This window comes from Lampetra fluviatilis, chromosome 41 (genome assembly GCF_964198595.1).
Source record: "Lampetra fluviatilis chromosome 41, kcLamFluv1.1, whole genome shotgun sequence".
Taxonomy (NCBI): Eukaryota; Metazoa; Chordata; class Hyperoartia; order Petromyzontiformes; family Petromyzontidae; genus Lampetra; species Lampetra fluviatilis.
This window is the reverse complement of record NC_136315.1, coordinates 9,445,263-9,466,113: the sequence shown is the minus strand read 5'-3', so window position 1 is coordinate 9,466,113 and position 20,851 is coordinate 9,445,263. Positions and strand designations below refer to the sequence as shown.

Sequence of the window (20,851 nt, the reverse complement as noted above, 5' to 3'; positions counted from 1 at the left end):
CCAGTTACGCGTGGCCGCTAACCCAGGGGCTAGCACGGATGCTTAATACGGGGGCTAAGACGGCGGCTAACGTGGGGACTAACGTGGGGAGTAAAATGGACGTTACAACAGCCACAAACACACGTGGCTGGCATGGCCCCAAACACAGCAGAGCTACTAAGGCAACTGTTAACAGCCACTAACACAACGTGCTTGTGCTGGACATTTGGCGGTTCATTGATGAATGTATATTTCTGCAATCACGGTGCAGTTATCAACTCTAAGGATCTATAATTGATAGGTGTCTACCTTAGTAAAGGTGCAGACGAAGGCAGATTTCCAATGAAACCAAACGTAATCGTTGGACTAAACACGACGTGTCGAACTGGGGCTAAAGGAACGGAAGCTGCCTGGCTGCCGTGGGTACGCATCCCCAACACAAGCGCTGTGCGTGTCGGGTTGCGTGTCTGTCCGTTGAAACCGCGTTGTCTGTTGCCAGGGATGATCACCGCTGTGGGCCTCTCCAACCTGCAGTACGTGGACCTCAACTCGTCGCGCAACCTCTTCGTGTTGGGCTTCTCCACCTTCTTCGGCTTGGCGCTGCCCAGCTTCATCAAGGCCCACAAGGACATGGTTCACACCGGTGAGCGGTGCAGCAGCAGCGCCACCACGGTCGGCGTCGAGTCGTTGAAACCTTCATCGCAGCGGCTGCCAGTCACGGGTTTTATGGAATAAGTGGGAATTAAGAAACCTTAGGGAGCTTCTGTGGTGTAACGGTCGACGCACTGGACCTGCACCCCAGAGGTCCATCTCCTGGCGTGGCAGTTAAATAGGGAAAGTTGATCAAATCTCCACACCCCCTCGCCCTCAATCCACCCAGCAGATATATAAACGTGTGTGTGGGTACGCCCAAAGTAGACCATTATTACTTTTATTAACTTTAAATTTTATTTTTTAGCTACATGACTTTACCGAAAGAACCTAAGAGTATGAATCCTTGCAGTCACGAAAGCTTCAAATCTAAAATTAGACCAAAGGCTCGTCTGCCAGCAGTGGCGTGAACAAGCAAACTGCGGGGCTTCACCTTTAACTCTTTACCTTTGTATCGGACCGTGCGTGTCGGCACAAAGTGTGCGGTCGGCCGCAAGGACCGCGCCAAGCGGGCCCCGTGCCTCCGGCAGAGCCGGCGTGTGCGGCCCGCTGCTCCGGCTACACCACCACGACAGTGCCCAGGCTGAGCCTGCGGCACGCTACTGCGGTGCCACGCTCGCTTGCGTTTGCAACGTTAAGCCTCCGTTCCGCGAACAACGAAGTCGACACCATGAAATAGCTACTACGGAGGGACACAAACCGCCAGACTATAACCGACTGAAACGTGGCATGACTAAGCTGCCATCTGCAGATTATTCTAATCCGACGGCCTACAGGTCCCCGAACGTGCGTGACCGATATTTGCACGCTTCATAACTCGCCGTGCCACCGCAATGGCTGCTCCGACACGCACGTGAGGAGTCGCCAAGTTTGCACCGGCCCTCGAACCGAAGACATTCGAGCATCTGCGCGTCGGAACCACGTCGTGCGGAGAGCGTACACCCGCGCCGCGGTCCACACATCTGGCTCGGGGAACTTCTGCAACCGATGTTCACCCCGGAGTCCAGGCGCATTCTCCCGTGGCCTGCTGCGCGGGGCGTCCCGCGTCTTTACACGACCAAAACAATGCTCGGCAACCGCAGCTTTGCCGTTGCCGGCACCCACTGCGTACTTTTTCTCGTTGAAATGGACTAACGTTGAATACTTTCGTCGTTTGTCCGGCGCCCTTGTGATTGCTTAATGCGCCCCCCTCTCGGAAGCCAAGCAGCCCTTGGATGGGTGGCCACCTTGCTGCACGCCAGGTTGTCTTAGGCAGCTGCAGGGACTGTGGTCAACGTGAGGCGTTGCAAATGTCGTCTTTTTTCCCCGAGCTTGTACGCTCCCAAGTCCATGCCGTCCATCTTGACCAACCCCGCACCGAACGGCATGATGCAATGTGGCCAAACGACCCCTTAGACTCGCATGGCGAGCATAGGCCCTTAACTAGTTTACTTCTTATGTGTTTACACCCTTCAAATGTTACTTGGAAACGTTATTAAGTTGAACGTTGCGCAGAGGTCGGCAAAGCATACAGGGGAATTGTTGAGGGTAATGTGGTGGAGGGGTTTTTTGCCATTTATAGGCAATTCTGGGAATGTTTTGTGGTGACTTGGAGCTGTGGCAATGTGCAATTAGTGTCGGTGCGTGGCAGTGAGTCATTGCCGTATTTGATCATTTACACAGAGCTGCATAGGTGTTGCACTAGAACATGAACACACGACTCCTTGTAAAAAACGATCCGCTTCCTTCAGTGGTCAACTGCAATTAATCCGTGTGTGTAGAGCTTCTTTGGCGTCATGCATAGGCAACCGTGCTAAGTCGGAGGTGTTGGAATTAATGACTTATTATAAAACATAAGTCCTGTACAGGCCCTTTGTCAATCCACTGCTGGATCACGGCCTGACCCACACCGTGTTGGGCCACAGCACAGTGGAGTCGCTGACCATCGGCGAGGTGCAGCTCGTAATTGAACGAGCGCACCGTGTGAAGATATTTTCTCATTACAAAATGGTAAGCACGGTTAATCCGAACCCTGGATAATCCATCCACGCATTATCAAGTGGTGGTGTCTCTAATTAAAAATACCCCAAGAGATCTGTGTGTGTGTGTGCACAGTCCTGCTGGTCTTAACCCACCCATGTCATACTCTTGGCATCACCTCCTCGGGGTTGTGCGCCTGATTGAGTTGGTGTGTCGGGGCGTTGGCAGGCGATTCTGTGCATGTTGCAGTGCGCTGCGCTATGAACCCGGCGACCAGAATTCGATTCCCAGCCATGGCCAACATTGGAGGCGAATATCTGATTTGGTCCTGAGCCTCCCCTTGGTCGACTTGGTGTTGAGAACATGGTATGGTGTGTAGACAAACACTTCTAAAATCGGCCAGAAGTGGTGCTTGCCACGGCACTGTCCCATGTTCGCTTACACCACTTGGCCCGACACGGTTCTCAGGCTACATGGGCGATGTTTGTCTTTGTGGCTTCGGCAGGTGTGGCAGAGATGGACCAGGTGCTGTCAGTTCTGCTCACCACCGAGATGTTCGTGGGAGGCTGCGTGGCCTTCCTGCTTGACAACACCATACCAGGTAGGATGCCACCACGCTCGGTCCATGGAGCTGATTGGCCTTGCTGATGACTGGTACCAGCAGCGTCAAGATCGGCCTCTGTGAAGGAAGTTCATGCAGGATGCTGCTGGGGAGTTGGAGGCGGTCGCCGTTCAGCAACAACAGAGGGCAGAAGAGCGATGCTCACAACAATGAGCGGAGCACCGGGCGGCCAAAATGCAGAAAATTGGCACGGAGGGTAGCACAGTTGGGGCATCTGCCAGTCATCTGCCAGTCAACCCATGAAACCTGGGTCCGTTCCGTGACCTGCCAGCGGCCTTTCGACACTTCACGTGGCCTCAAAGTGCACCTAGCATGGCACAAGCGCCGTGGTGACGTCAAGTGAACGGCGGCGGTTGTTTTGTTGTTGATGTTGGTACTCATGGTGATGACGTGGTGGTGATTTGTGCAGGCACTGTGGAGGAGCGGGGTCTGCTCAAGTGGAAGGCCACGGGCCCCGACACGTCGCTGCCGTCCTCTGTGCACTCCGTGGCGAAGGTTTACGACTTCCCCGTGGGCATGGCCGCAGTTCGGCGCACGCGCTGGCTGCGCTATATCCCCATCTGCCCGACGTTCACTGGCTACGGCTGTGGGTCCCCACGCACGCCATCACCGCCACCCGGGCCCCACGATGACCGGCGTGGCTCCGTCGACGTATAGCCGGCACTGCGTGGCTGTCACCGCGGTTTTACTCGGTTTCCGTACGGCGACATCGCCAATGACGCCCCTTTGTTTTTTAAAAACCTGGGTGCGTCGTCGCGAGCGGGCGGACGGGGAGTGATGACGCAAGGGGCAGATGCGCTGCGGTTGTTGTTGTTGTTGCTGCCGCCCGGTGTGGTGGTGGTGGTGGTGTTGGCAAAAGGAGTGAGTGCGCGATTTAATCGGTTTTCTTTACCACTTGGTGGCATGGGATCCCTCGTGTGACGTGCCTGCTACCGCCCAGCGTCACGTCTGCTCCCTTTGTTGTCGTCTTTAGCGTGTGGCCATTTTAAAAGTGCATTCCGCAATCGCGTCGACAACTCGTCAGCGACTCTGCCGCCTTGTCGGGCTAACCGTGGGCCCATCTTACTCCGCCCTTGACGGGCATTCTGTTGTACCACCGTTGTGTCGCTCGAGCAAGTTCAGGTACACGTATGGGCTTGTGAGCGCCCGATCGGCCACCACACCGAAATGGTGCAGAGTGCACAGGTGCGTGACAGGCAAAAGTATGAGATGTTACATTCCTATCGGTGAAATCATGCCAAACTTAATAATAGTGGATAACAAATGTTGAGTATTTTTTGGTAGAGCGCTGTACACGACTTGCATCTCATCCCAAACATTTTCAAGGGCACCCCTATTGGCAGCTGTCCTTGCGTGGCACAAGGTGACTCGGTTCCTGGCCTGCAGACGGCACGTATTTTATAATCCACACCGCAGTATTAACCAGGGTGGCCTGCCGGATTCGTACCATGAACCCCTGGCAACATGCAGCGAAACAACCCGTCCCTACGAAGGTAGTGATGGAAGGTGATGCTTTTGCACGAAAATTAATTAAGTTAAAATCCAAGTTGTAAATAAAACTGTTCCTAATGATGATATTTGAAAAACACACTTGACCGGCGGCTGTTAAGGCGTTGCGAGTGATCGGTGGTGTTGGCACCACGAGTTCAGTTCCCAAGCCCCACTTGAAGTCCCAGTGCCCACGTGTACATAAGACAGACACTTGACACCTACACACAAACACTTTACATGTGTGTTGCAATACAGTTTACTTAAAATGGATGGACATTATTTCTTTAGGAAAATATACTTGGTGTTTTTTTGCAGTTCTAAAATAAGCTGCTGCGTTTGTATTGAATGGTGAAACAGTGGCACCCGTACTCCGACTCGTGGCTGGAGCAACACCTTAACCATTGAGCCGACAGCACTTTGATCATCTCTCTCTAGGAGGGCATTTCTCTCTCAGCTACTTGCCGTTCTCTCTCCCGTTCAGGTCACACGCACCGGCTTCATTCCACGAGCGTCCTGACAGTCCCGATTAACCCTGCTCCGCTCGCGAGATGCGAAGCGTTTACGCTACCATTATGTAAGCGCAGCGGGATGTAACCTCGGCCGCAGCGATGGTATTAAGCATTCACGCAACAGGGCGAATTAGGTGTCTGCACGTGTCTTCAGTGAAAACGCGCACACAGGCCGTATGTCCCACACTCTCCCACACGAGTTTGAAGATTTGATGAGAATAAAAAGGCCCCTGTGAGTCTAAGGCATTCTACTGTGACGTGGCATCAGCAGACCGTGCCTGACGGTCACTTACAGGGCTTCTCTCCCCCCCCCTCCCTCCTCATGGTAACAAGCGACAGATTCGTGTTGGACGGACGGAGACGCGCGGCCTGGGTCTGTGGGTTGCTTCTTAGAGCACGCAAGTAATCGTGCCGCCCGCTTGATGTAGGCACATTGTTAAGTGACGGCTCTGGCTCCGCATGAGCCAGCTCAAAGCCATGCTTAACTTGAGCTAGCTCTGAGCACGACGCCCAGCCAAGTTGAGGATTTCCATGAGCCGAGCCGAAGCCAAGCCACGGCTGAGCCGTTCACATCCTTGAAAGCAACCGAGCGGCTCAATCCCAGGCCGTGCCACGATCGAGGCCGAGCCAGAGCAGAGCTACGACGAATCGTAGGCCTTGGTTACACGCCCTGCGAAATGCGACCGCGCGGATCCTTGATTTTTCTAAAGAATGTTTTAACTTGCTATGACGTGAGCCCGTTGAAGGTCTGGAGTTTGGGCTTGCGGCTGTGTTCATCCCCGACGTTCCGTGTGTCCCCATGGTCTTAAACTGCATGAGCACCGAACTACTGCGCAGAAACGAGCAGCGGAATGGCGAGGTTTACATATTTAATCATTATTTATTTTTTTGGTGGGGATTGGCAGGCATCACGCAACATGTTTACAACACCTCAGTATAGAAGCGGAGTCTAATTGCATCTGGATCCATCCGAGGAAGGCAATCTGGAATTTTTATTAATTTTCTACATTTGGTATTCGCGCCATTCTTATAGCGCAGAGCTATAACCCAAGGGTGCTGTGTTTCCGGACGGATATAGCCTGCCAATAGGAAGTGATCTTGATATGCATAACCACAATTGCGTAACTTGTGGGCCATTCTTCTAATCTGGCTAATTTGGACCATGACACACTGCCATACCCGTTTCGAATGACGTCACATGACTTTTTAACACCGCCGCGGGGAAGCAAACGGAATGACGTCGCATTTAATTGTAAATACTCCCGGAGTAATGGCCAAGGCAGCCTGCTGCATTCAAACCGTGAACTCTCTGCAACCAAACGCCCGGCACACCCCGCATCCACCGGTACCATTCGCTCCCACTCCGGAAAACCGGTCGGCAGGAAATGACAGCCCGAGTAGAATGTTGCAATGAATCGCTGCGTTTCGTTACAGAAAGTGCGAGTTCCATTGTCGTTGTGTATATGAGCGAGTTCCAATGTAATGTTATGAAAGTCGGCGAAGCTTGCACAAATAATTGAGATTTTTTTTTAGCGGGATCAGCTTAAATATTTAATTTAATAACGCGTTTTTAAAAGGCATTTCGTATGCAAAATTGTGCACGTATCAATATTTTTTAAAGATTGCTGCCCATTGTGGAACAATGGGTAATGAAGTTGGAAGGTGATAATTACCGTTTATTGTGTGTGTGTGCCACGGTGTGTGCTTCAAGCTATTTCATTCCAAACTACAATCGCCATAGCGTGATATTAATTAATGGAGCACATTTGGTATTCACGCCATTCTAGTGGAAGGCTGTCACAAAGGAAGGTACTGCCGTTTCATTCTGCAGTCGTGTCGTAGTCGGGGCGATATTTGTATGTGTTTGATTCCAATTGTGTAATTTGCAGGGTTTTTTTTTTTATTTTTGGCCAATTTGGACCTAAACACCATCACATAATGGCTTAATCCTAGCAAATGATGTCAAGGGATACAACACCAGCTTGAAGAAAACGGTGCATATTTTACAGTCAATACGCTGGCAGTATTAACCAAGGCGGCCTGCTGGATTTGAACCGCAAACGTCTGCAACAAGCGGTGAATGCGCGGCAACTGGGCTAAGTCACCGCCCCATGATAGGTCACGTGTAAGTCTCGCTACATTTTGCTGTGAAGAGGCTGTTTTGAAACCTTAATAGGTGGATGTTGTTGATAATTCCACGGTTTGTATTTATGCAACTGCTATCCGTGATGGTGCGAATGAATATTCATCAATTGGGTTCAATTGCAGCTGCGTCTCACGTAAATGTCATCCTTTAAAATCGTTTAAACGTGCTGGGGAAAGGTGCAGCCCTGCAGTTGCTTGCTTGCGCTCGTGCTGGCAGAAGGGCCTCTACCCGAGCGAACTCTACGCGCTGTTTGGTCTACATTCCCACCACCACGTCACCTGCTGATCAGACTGTGCTGTACCCATTTATGCTGCTGGGTGGGCAAGAGCCAGGACACTTTGGAAACTTGTTCCCCCATTGTTTTAACTGCCGTGCCAGGAGATGCAATCCATTCAGCTCCCAGTGTTGGAAATGGTCACAAATTGTAGAACTTAATGAATCCCACGAATTTATAGCAAACGATGATGCTGACAGAACCTGTATTTGCCACTGAATTAGCATTCGAGTAAACATGTCACTGGAAGAGGGGGGTGGGGTGCGCTTTTAATTACCTAATTACGGGTGGAACCACAGCGATTAACATTAACTGTGTATCTTTTGGTGAATTCATCAAATGGAGTAAACACCAATGGGGGTGGGGCGGAGGGGTCTCGGTTGTTTTTAATGGTTCTTGTCTCCCCTGCAGCTACGACAGGCACTACCAGTCATCACAGTGCTTGAATAAGATTCTATTCTTGAATTATAACCCTCAAATCGCAACAATATGTATGAACTGCTTTCACGTCGTACGTAGCAAACCGTGCTAGTCAGGTGTGGGAGGACAGAAAACTCAAAGTAAAAAAAAATTGTGTCGATGCAGGGTTGAATCTTTTCATGTCTATGGCTGATGCGAGATGCTACACGTGCATTGGAGACTGATCTGCATGAGCACGAAGATTGACATCACCACGCAATGTTTCAGTGATTTCTGACATCACCATGAATCTGTCAGACCGAGGCTTAACATTGCCAATCCTAGGCCCTCTACATCGAAATGTTTCAGTAATGTCAGTGATCCAACAAAATCGTGCCTTGAATGATGAACTCTTTATTTGGTTTCGGTGCTTCTCGTCACCTGTGTAAGGAGATGACAGTGTTGCCCAGGCCGGCATTCTGTACATTTGTGTCTGGTTACGAAAGCTGAAACCATCTCCCGCTCTGCATCGTGTTTTTTGCTCTCTTGCCTCCGTTGTTAAATTGTCTTGCCCGTTTTAAACCTAGCGTGCGACACGCGACGCTCGCATGCAGTGAGCTAACCCATCGGCCCCTAGAGTCGTCCCACTTATAGACACCCTGGTGATTATTATCACTCCAATTAGGGATCGTGGCCACATGTCCCAGGGCAGGATGTGGTGGGGGGCGGCGGGGGCGGCGGCTCAATTCGCACGCGGAGCTGGACACACAAGACCCGAGTCGCAAATCCTGCACTCACGGGAATTGGCGATCCCCGCCCTATTCTTTGGGTCTTTCGGTAAAGTCACATAGACAGGTTCAAAGAAAATAACCAAAAACTACGACGTTTCGATCGCAACACAAGCGTTTGTCATTATTTTTTGTTATTTCCTTAGAACCTATCTCCGTGACTTTACCGAAAGACCCAAAGAATATGAATTCCTGCAGTCACGAAAGCTTATCCCACTCTACCCAAAATTCAACTGAAAATTATAATTGTTAGCAAAGGCTGAGTGTTGTCATTCCAGAGATGAGTAAAGAGACGGCTATGATTTGCACCTCTCTGTTATGTATTTGTGTTCGTCTTCTATGGCCTTGCATGGCAAACGGCCAGAGCGTAGGAGGAGAGACATTAAAATGACACCGTGTGTCAATCTGTGTAAAAGCAAGTGCAGTGGACTTTCGATAATTATCGATGTGCGGTTTCTCCGATTTGCGATTAACTGCGCACCTGAGATTGATATAAATTAATAACTCGTGGGTTCTCGCTAAAGCCCAAATAATCTAAAAACAGTTCTAGTTATTCTTGGAAATGTTTATTACAAGTCACGTTCTTAAACTGAACAAATGTGCTCCAGTGAATCGGAAATCCACGTGATCGCCTCTACAGTACAGGAGTTGCATATCTTTACAAATGGGGCGGAGTTTGATTGACTTTGATAGGCGTGGCTCTGTTATCCACTTAGTGGGCTGAGTCTTCTGCGCGGGAGCAGTGACGTGTCATCACCGAGCGAGCGCATCGATCGATTTAATAAAACAGGATCAATACATTCTTTCCTACAAATGTTTGTTTTGGTAATTAATAAACTCCACTTTCTTAATTTAAACAGAATTGATACCTGTATTGATGGTTTTAGCCATAGATATCCGCAAAAAAATTATATTTTTGGATTATCCGTGGCCATCCTGCCCGGATAATCGAGAGTACTGTATGTGGCTTTTCGTGCATGAGCCCAGAGCAAGCAATGGTTTCACCAGAGATAGCAAAACCTTGTAGCTATATCCAGTGTTTCATGCACATTGTAAAATCCAATTGCCATGACATTTTAAAAACGGTTATCGCAAGCAGAACTCAAATCTATCTCTGAAGGTTTTCAATTACTCATTGCCAAGCTTGCCACACAGCTGGCATTGACAAGCAGAGGTGGACCCCAAAAATGTGTTGTTTATTTACATTTCACAAGAGTAAATGCATTGAAATTTTAATTTTTAATTCAGGGCCCTATTTGAAAGGTTTGAGATTTTGGGCTGCCGCCCCTCCTCCCCTGGGACGTTTCTCGAGCAGGCACTGCCAATGAGGTGGTGAATGTCTGTTGTGCATACAGCTTGCGGCGCATGTTTAGTCTCGGGGCTGGTTCTGGGGGTTCCCAATTGTCGTCCGCGCTTGTCAATTCCCGGTCAGAAACGTCGGGACGCTGAGAGAACAACTGAAAGGTGTTTCACTGAACTCGAGACCAGAGCGAATGTTTTCAGGTTCTCAGCGTGAGCACGTGTTGGGCAGCAGAAGAAGGTTTCGGTGACATCCTTTGTTGTACTGTACTGCTATGCTTTCTCGCATCTTTGCTCCCTCGAAAAAGTCTCGTGGCTTGCAAAACACCTTGGAGGCCCTCAATCAGCAGTCTATATTTTGTTTAAGTTTATTTATAATTCACAATAGATTTTTGGGGTTACAACATGCAATGATCCGGCAAAATGTTTGCAGTGAAACCCTTCCCCATCCGACATGGGTTGTGAAAACTACATGTGAAGTTAATTTAGAATAAAGGATGCACTATGTGTGTTCAGAAGAGTGGAGCTGCTGCATCCTACTGTGGTAATTGGAAACCCAGCGAGTCACGCAGACTGCACGGCGGTTTTAAATGTAGTTGCCAGTCCTGAAATTGTTCTGTACCACAAACGTGACTTTCCAAAACACTAATTCCATGCCCTAATATTTTTTTGTTACAATACAGCCTTTGCGTTCATTGAAGATTTGTTACTATGTTTTATCATCATCGTTTTCGTTTACTTGTTTTAAATTGCGAACTTGTGTTTTGAAATTCCAGTCAGCAGTGACGGGTTCGAATCATCCCGTGCGTGAGGCTGCGCGCACGCTTTGTGTTGACGGAGGGGTGGAATAACGACCCCAGTGTTTTAGAAGGCAACACAACCTCAGCCTCCCGACCCACTTGGCATCAAGTCCAGCGGGCCCGTGCGATCGACGAGCAGAGTGGGCACCACCCTCCTGCTTCGTTCTGTGGAATCCGATGTCGGTGGAAGCGTCTTGCAGATTCACGCACAAACTGCGTCCGGGTCTGTCCCAGACACCGATTTACAACGTCGTTAAATCATAAAAGGAACACGGTCATACGCGCCTTTAGATCGATCTACCTCTATAATATAATAATAAGCGAACAAATAAACTTTGAAATAAATGGGGACTAATCCTGGTTAAGAATGTAAATGAGTAAAAAAAAAAAGTTGATCAAATTTCAACAAATAGTGACTTGAAAAACAGGAACAGCAACATGTAAAAACATCAACAATTGATGGAAATATTACCGCCATCGATTGTGGTACTGGTTTTAAATTTTAAAGTTTTTTTTTCCTTCCTATAAACAAAACTTCCAAGTTGTTGTATTGGCATCTCATGATTACACAGATTGACAGGATAACATGGCTGTGTCTTGAAGAGGTTTCTAACCACCCGCTCTCCCCTTACCCAACTCAGCCCCTGGCTGGCAGCCGGCATTCGTTTACAGCAAGTGCCGGGTTTTGTTTATTCGTCGAGCCAAGTTTGCCATGTAAATCGGATTACACGGGGGGGTGAAAGTTAAACATGTAACCCATACCTGTCAACCCCTTATCAGTGCCCTACCTTATTACAGACCAATTCAGACATTATTGGTTTCACCCCGTGCCCTTATACATCTCAACGTTCATCCTACAAAGTCCCATCACAAGGGAGAAACACAAATAGACAAAACGTGTTTTTGCCCGAACTGCAACGGCTGTAGGCTGTATGGACCTGACAACTCAATTTCCCGGTACAAGAATACGGGTAAACTGTATGGGTTGGCAGGCATGGTAATCATATTACACGGGGTTACTTTTAACTTTAAAATCGGATTACACCGAGATTATATTTTACATACAACCAGATTCCACTTGGTGGTTACGTGTAAACATGTCTGTCACATCGCGTGGCGTTACATTTTAACCTGTCAATCGGATTCCACAGAGGGTCACGGCCTATCCACGGAGTTGCTTGACCAGGTCACTGCCGCTCGTTGTGTTCGTCCTGCAGTATTACTGCCGTGTGTGTGGGTGGGCGCGTGACACAGCGATTCCTCGTGGTGCGTATAGGGGGGCTTGCTGTTGATTTATTGTCGTGATTGTTATTTTTCTTATAATTTGATAACTAGCATGACAGATAAGACCGTTGCCGTGACTACAGCGCACGGAGTTATGGCATGCACTAATGTACCGGGAGTATTTGCACTACCGCCTTAAATACAATGCTATATACGTGCATACATTACAACAGCAACAATTACAACGCTACTATATACACAAATACAACTCTTACTATGTTGCCCTGAGGGATTCTGGTGGTCGTCTAAACTCTACCCCACCGCCTACTGACCCCCCCCCCCTTCCTGCCACAACCTCCACCACCACCACCCAACCACCACCCAACCACCACCATCACCACCACCACCCAACCACCACCACTACCCAACCACCAGCACTACCCAGAGCAGGCCACAAAGAGGAGGCGGGGCCTAAAGGGAAAGGTGTCGATGGGGAGAAAGGAAGGGGGTGGGGCTCGATTCGGCAGAGAGGGGGGGGGGGCTACAGAGGAATGAGGCGGGGGTCTACGGAAGTTGAACGTCCCTAATAATAGAGAGTTTTGTTGGGGTTAGATCGCGAAAATATAAAGATGTGTCGTTTAACCCGCCACCACCCGACACAGCTAACCAGTAAGGGTTGTCACGTAAACAGAACGTGGCAATTCGTCACTAGTACAGCACTAGTGTATAGTGTAGTGTATAGTAGTGTATAGTGTAGTGTATAGTCGTCTATAGTGTAGTGTATAGTATAATGTAGTGTATAGTGTAGTGTATAGTCGTGTATTGTGTAGTGTATAGTAGTGTATAGTGTAGTGTATAGTGTAGTGTATAGTAGTGTAGTGTATAGTAGTGTATAGTGTAGTGTATAGTAGTGTATAGTGTAGTGTAGTATACTAGTACAGCACACCAGTGTGTTGGAGAGCCAAGCCACAACATTTACAATCTGAGTACGACGTTTCGCCAGTAATTACAACTGGCTTCATCAGGCGACAGCCAGATTTGGTGGCGGGTTTAACAACACATTTGTATATTTACGCAATCCAACCCAAAAAAACCCTCTTATGGATGATATTGATCGCGAAAGCCTACGTGTTTAGATTGAGCGTCCCTGTTGGTTAAAAGTAATCAACACGAGCGAGTACTTGCCACATCAATACCTTTCGTGCCACCAGATGTGGCCACAGGAGAACTAGCTTGTATATACACATGCATACAATGCCATGTGCAAAGACAAAGATGCCCCCGTGTAGCATTGGACAGACTGTTGGGCAAGTGCTGTTAGCGAGTGGCACCTATGAAGGCCGACACGGCACACGAGGGGGTTGGGTAGCCACCAGCACCACGCGCGGCCGCCTTTGTCTCCCCATAACGAGCGTGTACATACACGTGGGTGGTGACACATGCAAGCGAGCGTGCGAGTGTCACTGGCCAGAGCCACACGCACGGTTTGTTAATCCAGTCTCGACAACTCCCCATTTATCACGACCGTGCACCGAATGTGAAAATCCGCAAACCAAAACCGAGGGGTTACGACCGCGTGGCCGACTGTGGCGCCTTCGAGGCAGGCAGACTGCTCGGGGCTTGACGCGTCGTGTGGTCGGAGCAGCGGTCGCGTCTGCTTTGCTCGTTGGCGTTTTCGCCGAACTGTGTTTGGTTTAGTGTGGTCAGGATGATTGGGTGGAAGGGGGTTTCTGGTTGATAGGTGTTCGGGCAAGACTAAGGTGCGGATGCGATCCATGACGTCACGTTGTTGTCAGAAACTTCGTTACCAGAGGTGGCTAGGACAGAGGAGGGGGACAGGGATGCCTTCAAGGACTTCAGAGAAAGGGTGGGGGGGGGGTAACTAATAGGAAAACATCAAAGAGGATCGGTGCCTTCTGCGTCATCAGTGCATGGCCGAGTGGATGTGACGCCGCGTCATATAGACCACCCAAACACTCAACAGTTTCTCAATAACACTGCTTCGTGAGCATACGACTTCAGTAGCACTAAGGCCATTCGATTTCTGGAGCAAAGTATGTTTATTTTGTCCGCTTGGTTTAAAATGCTATTTAAGGTGGACTGCGTTGATCCAAACGAACCACGCAGTTTCACCTTTCTTCTCTCCCGCCTCTACCCTCCTTTATGATCCGCATGTTCGCTCCCAGAGAGATAGATCTGCACTGGATGATCATTTGGATGACAAAGGGTGGTAATAAAACATTAGTATCACTGCAAAACACGCGACAACTCTTTACCAGCACGCGGGGTTTAAGCAATGGCGAGCGAGAGAAGACCGCGGGTCAGGCCGAGTGAGGGATACTGCCGATAGGCCGCTGGTCATTCACTGTGTCACGAGACTTTTTTTTGTCCCTGTGTAGTAAGTGTTGTTTCCTATTTGCCTATGCCTCAAAAGTACAATAAAGTGGCTTTTATTATTCCCGACAAACTTTGCTTTTGTGACCCGGACACAAAAGCAAAGTTAATAATCTACTCCACTAATACGCTGTGTAACACATTTATTTATTTTTTGTTCCTGTGTAGTAAGTGTTATTTCCTAATTGCTTATGCCTCAAAAGTACAGGAAATGTCTATGATTCCCCCACAAACTTTGCTTTTGTGACCAGGACAGTGATATTTCGAAATGTACCTATTTTCAATGAGAACACGTGGTGTGCATTAGTGTCATTCCTTCACGTAAAGTCCTGGTCACAAAAGCAAAGCTTGTGGTGAATAATAGACATTTCTAAAAATACTTTTGAGGCATAAGCAATTAGAAAATAACACTACCCAGGGACAACAATCGTGTTACATCGTGTGATATACAGGAAACAAACTCCGCTCGGTCATGTATACAGGGCACATGCAGCGTGAACAAAAAATCGACCTTTAAAAAAAAATCGCTTTGCATACATTCTCAAGTTATTTAAGTTCGTCGATGTTTGTTGTTGTTGTGGCAAAACTACCGCGGCGAGGAGGCCCCTCCGTGGTCGACTCTCGTTATGAAGGAGCTTCCTCGGTTCCCAGAAGCTTCGCTAGCCGGGGTGTTGCTGCACTCGGCTAGTCAGGACTATCGCTGTAGCATCACATGTGGGTTTGCGTCTGGTCGGCTGGGGTAGTTGGAGCAGCGTCTACGACGGCTGTCCGCTTGATGGCTTTGGGCAGGCCCAGCCCAGTGTCTCGCGGGTGAGGGTGGAGCTCATTGGGGTGAGCACTTGGACTCGACTATCGTGGTGGTTACGTTTTGAGTCGGGCCGGTGGGTCTGGATGTCTCGTGCGGTTGGTGCGAGTGCGCTCGCTTGACTCAAGTGCTCTGCATCCGCGACGATTGCAACGTGCGGTCTCTTCACTGTGCGTGTCGCTTTTCCCGTCTTGGTGTTCAACAATGCCCAGCGTCCCCCGTGTCCAAGGTTCAGGCGGTTGGCTCGCCCGACACAAGTCCGCTCGGGTTGACCGTCACGCCCCGCCGCGCCCCGTTACTGCGTGACGCGTCCTGCGGAGTTAGACCTTCGCAGGGGCCAAAGCTTCTGTTTAATCTGAGCGGAATGCACGGGAGACGCTGCCTGGCTGTCACATGCAGGTCGCGCTCGAGTGTGCCCTGATGGCAAGTTTCGGCAAATGGACTCGCCGCTCACCCACACTGCAGGTCGCACCGCTCACCCACACCGCTCACCCACGCCGCTCACCCACGCCGCTCACCCACACCACTCACCCACGCCGCTCACCCACACTGCAGGTCGCACCGCTCACCCACGCCGCTCACCCACACCGCTCACCCACGCCGCTCACCCACGCCGCTCACCCACGCCGCTCACCCACGCCGCTCACCCACGCCGCTCACCCACGCCGCTCACCCACACCGCTCACCCACACCGCTCACCCACACTGCAGGTCGCACCGCTCACCCACGCCGCTCACCCACGCCGCTCACCCACACCGCTCACCCACGCCGCTCACCCACGCCGCTCACCCACGCCGCTCACCCACGCCGCTCACCCACACTGCAGGTCGCACCGCTCACCCACGCCGCTCACCCACGCCGCTCACCCACGCCGCTCACCCACGCCGCTCACCCACGCCGCTCACCCACACTGCAGGTCGCACCGCTCACCCACGCCGCTCACCCACGCCGCTCACCCACGCCGCTCACCCACACCGCTCACCCACACTGCAGGTCGCACCGCGTCTTCTGCTCCACTTGGGAATTCCTTCCCGTCGTCTCTTCCCCCAAGCTCTCACGGTCACCTTTCAAAAAAAAAGACGTCAACTTTCATCGACTACAACTTTGACAGTGCTGTCTGTTGCTGGACATTGATGTCTTGGGGCCTTTGGGACTGTGCTCATCAATTGTGTAAAAGGGGAAAAAAACTAATTTAACCGTGGTAATGGCAGTGGAGGAGGGACGATGGGGGTGCCTGCCCCCCCCTGACAGCCCCAAAATCCAATTAATTTAATATTCAACAGTGGCGGAGAGGTGGCCTGGATAAAACAATAGTACGGATAGTACAGACCACGAGTTACTTCGGGTGTCAGCATGTGTCTCGGTTACCCGCGTCGAGTGCGAGTCAAGATATAGGCTTCGTCTAAGTTGCTGTTGCATCTTCAAGTAAAAATGTGTGCGCGGTCATGTGGACAGAGTTAGCTACAACAGGATGGCTGCGGAGACACTCAATGAGTTAGAGTTCATCTTGGTGAGAGGTGATCACGAGGGGTGCCGCTGATGCCACCACCACCGCCCTCGGTGTTGACAGCGCGCGGTGAATGGGCATCCGGTCCAATGCGCAGAGCAAACACTGCGGCAGCCCACGCTGACGGTATCGATGGTGGTTGTCTGCTGTGTTGGACAATGCATGTGAAGGGCTGTGTGGAAATCATTCCTACCGCCAAGCTTTAATATTGGCCAGGGCACTGCGAACGGGGGAATGGGGCGCCCTTAAAACAGACACAGAGTGTGACAGACACACAGACACAGAGAGTGACCGACAGACACAGTGTGACACACACAGACACCAATTGTGGCAGACACAGACAGACACAGAGTGTCACAGACAGACACAGAAAAGGGGCAGGTACAGAGAGCCAGGGGGGGGGGGGGCGACATGCAGAGAGAGAGAGACGCAGACATGGAGACTGACACACAAATGGAACTACGAAAACAAACAACATTGACGACAACCGAGACGGAGAGACGCCGATCATGTCGGGAGCCCTAACACACGGATGGGAGGGTGGGGGGGTCACGACCAGCGCATTCACCATTTCAGTATTCAACAACTAAGGTTGCCAGCGACGATGAGAGCCACTGTCGGTTTTTTATTAGGTAGCCATGTGCGTCCCATACGGCAATGAAGAGTACACGAGGCGCGTGGTTGATGAAGACCAGGGGGGTGTGGAAGCTATTAGCTCACCCAGGAGCAAATATGACTTCTAAATAACTAAGACGGTCCAACCACACATTAGCCAGCATTAAACATTGATCGTGCTCGGACTACTTGAAACACAATGAGCGTGCTAAAATGATAAACAGTGTTGCAAGGTGAAACAAAAAACATGTTGCCCTCCAGTACCCGATTAGTGCGCCCGAGATGCTTTGCAGCGGCGAATACATATTGTTTGTATCGGGGGGGGGGGGGGGGGTCGTCGCGAAGTGGCTAGCCTCGTTTTACCGCGCGGCCACGTGTCGGGACGGCGCTTTAAACTCTCCCGCTGCCTTTCACGGCAGACGAGACGCAGGCGAGGAATTTCGCAGTGGATTTATTCTCGAGGAGAATGTATTTTTGCACCGTTGTCTGGCGTGACATGTACAGTATATAGTGTGTGTGTGTGCACAGACACACACGGTCGCGTGTAATTAAGAGGTTTTGTCGGACTGGGAGTTGTGGCTAAGGGGGGCTTAGAAGGAGACCACGCTTTGAACATATCCTAATTCTCCCTACCAGGGCAGTGTGACGGGATCGCATTGGAACTGGCAGGAATGTGATTCCGTTTGATTTTCGTCGACAGGTTTAGCTGCATCGTCGATAAATGTCACCTTTTTGAGTAAAGAGCCTCGTATGATGATAATATATATATAGCTGCAGTAGATTATGCGCACAATTAAAAACGTGTAAATGCGAGTTTATATTTGGTGATGGCTATGGTTGGAAGAGATCTGTGTGTGTGTTGCCGTTTCGCAATGCCAACAGCATCCATAATAATGGGGTTTTTTGTGAGATTTAACCCAAAAACACCTCTATCTAACCCCATAAACCCCCCTCTATCATGGATGATCTTGGTCGCGAAAACCGACGCGTTAAACTGCCAACATCATCCGCCGTCAGCGTCAACTCGGCTACCCCGGCGGACGGGCGACCAAAACCCGGATGATACCCAGACATTCGTAAACACGGGTTCATTACCGACTCGTGTAGGACTGTAGTAGTAACAATAATCGTGGTTTATTTATAAAGCGCCCTTAAACAATCGCTCTCAGGGCGCTGTGCACGCAAAGGCGGAAACAGTTCAGCATCAACCCAGGAATGAAGAAGTTCGAAAGACGTTTGAACATTAACTCGAGAGAGAGAAAGCCATTTTAGACGGATACGCTTGTGGTCGAGATGTGAAGATGTTCGAGTTTATCGGAAGTCCCCTGACCTCGAAAGGCCAACGAGTTCCAGAGTTGAGCTCCCGCAATTGCAAAAGGCGCTGTCACCACCCCCCAGGTGTGTAGCCCACACCGTGGGACAGTGACCAGTGCACAGTCGGAGGATCTTGATTATCTTGATGGAATATATGGCTGAAGGAGGTCATGCATGTGGGGAGGAATGGGTCAAGATGTGGCACGTGTCATCCGGTTTTAATTGTTAATGACGAACCTATTGCAGTCGTCAAAACCGCAAACGCGAGCAACGCTGTGGCCTTAATGGGGAACAAATGCAGGCGACACGTTTCGGGCAATGGCAATAAGCGTGTCATGAAGGTCATTGCCGTGATCGTCGCCTCCGACCATCACATTGTTTTCCTTTGAAGCAGTGTCGAGTTGTTGTTTGTGCAGCGCTGGCAACGCAGCAGCAGCAGCAGCAGCGCCACCAAGTGGACCTCTCACGCGGCCCGCGACTATCCTGGAGTTGTTTGTGTTCGCGAGCACGGTCAGTCCGCAGCCAGGGATTGTGCGCCCAAGGAGAATCGAGAGTTAACCGCGACTTCTGTATATATGCGAGTACACTAAGAACGCGCGGTGTGTGTTGTGTTGTTTATTTTCCCAATGTTGGTTTCAGAATTGTAAATTACAATACGCGGGAGGGGTCGGCCAAGCCACAGCCGACCCATACGACGTACAAGTCTTGCGAATTTAAAAACAAAACATTCAACTCAAGCCGTGTCGATGCATGATGTGGACGCATTGCCGAGGGCAGCATGCAGGGTGGTGGGGGGGGGACGTTGACGTGCCAAGGGAGCGATGCGTTTGAGTTGACGAGCGAGAGAGCCGGACTAGGAGACTGCCTGCAGTTGAGAACTCGTGGAACCACGTTGCAATCTCGACGAAATGTTCATTTTCGTCTCCGTCACCCACCGGTGGGGTTCAGGCCACGCTCCGTTTTCGTCCAGTTTGCAAACTCGGTTCGCGAGGGTCTACGCTTGTGTTTATTTATCTGCGCATGGTTGTTCTAATCACACTTCGAACACTTTGGTTTACCCGAAAGCGGTCGTTTATCGATGGTTAATAGCGTCTCTTTATTTTGTTATGTAGAAAATTGTGCATCTCTCTATAAAGATATCTGTCCGTATGATTCGTGTGCGGCTGCTCCTGACTGTGTGGGCCATTCTCCGTTGACGTCGTTACGTACAACGTTGGTGACTTGCTGGATGAGGGCCTCCCTGCCACGACACTCGTCGTCGGCTTGCCCATCATACTTCACCATGCCGGTCATTGCTGGTTTGGTGAAGGCGGAGAGAAAAGACGTGGAGGCAGAGCGCAGTACAATGGATGTTGCCGCACGACCTTCGAGCTGCCCCGGTGTGAGCACCGCAGCACAATCCCACTGTGCACGGCCTCATTTTCGTGGCCAAAATAAATAAGCAAGACCTCCATGTGTCCCTCCAACCAAAACATTGAAGGATTTTTTTTTTACACATCCCGTCGGACACCGCAGCCATTTGGAAGGGTATATCATTCCAGCAGCAACGGGATGTGTACACAACACAATGGGGACAAAAAATAAATTATTCGGAGTGTGCACGATTTTGAAGCATTTGAGGCGTTTTGTAGAGCGACTACTGGAAGTGCCATCGATGTAACCAGGAAATCCGGTGGCGTTTTGGCCAATACATTTTTGAGAATTTGCCATCAGAGAACGCGGAGAAAACCCCCACCACGACTCCAGTGTCGGATTAAGCTGGTGTGGGGCCTTGAGCATATGTTATAAAGGGGCCCTAAATGGAAAAAAAACACACATATTTAAACAACATTTTTACTTTCATAGTAAAGTAATTGTATTTTTTCATTTGCTATACAGCCAGATAATACGACACATCGCTAACCTTAAACACCCAGTCGTTCATAAAAGTTGAAGGCGGTATAGTACTATAGTAATAGAGCAAGTGCAGAATCATGAACCGGAATTGATAGCTTGAAAGCGTTTAGCGCGGGGCCCTTGAAAGTGCGTCCTATAAGCAGGCGGTGGCTGCGAAGCGCCAGTGATTGAGACACGTG

The 20,851-nt window shown here is 50.1% G+C and overlaps 1 protein-coding gene across 6 annotated transcripts in view; it reads left to right on the top strand.

The window, feature by feature from the left end:
* LOC144946528 (solute carrier family 23 member 1-like) overlaps nt 1-19,928 on the top strand; it is a 75,903-nt gene extending 55,975 nt beyond the window's left edge. For all 6 annotated transcript variants that reach the window (XM_078875502.1, XM_078875501.1, XM_078875505.1 and 3 more), the window contains exons 15-17: nt 479-622; nt 3,095-3,190; nt 3,621-19,928. In XM_078875502.1, coding sequence (XP_078731628.1) covers nt 479-622; nt 3,095-3,190; nt 3,621-3,868 — 488 coding nt within the window. In that variant the 3' untranslated portion in view covers nt 3,869-19,928. The remainder of the gene's footprint in view (nt 1-478; nt 623-3,094; nt 3,191-3,620) is intronic.
* Nucleotides 19,929-20,851: the final 923 nt, after the last annotated feature.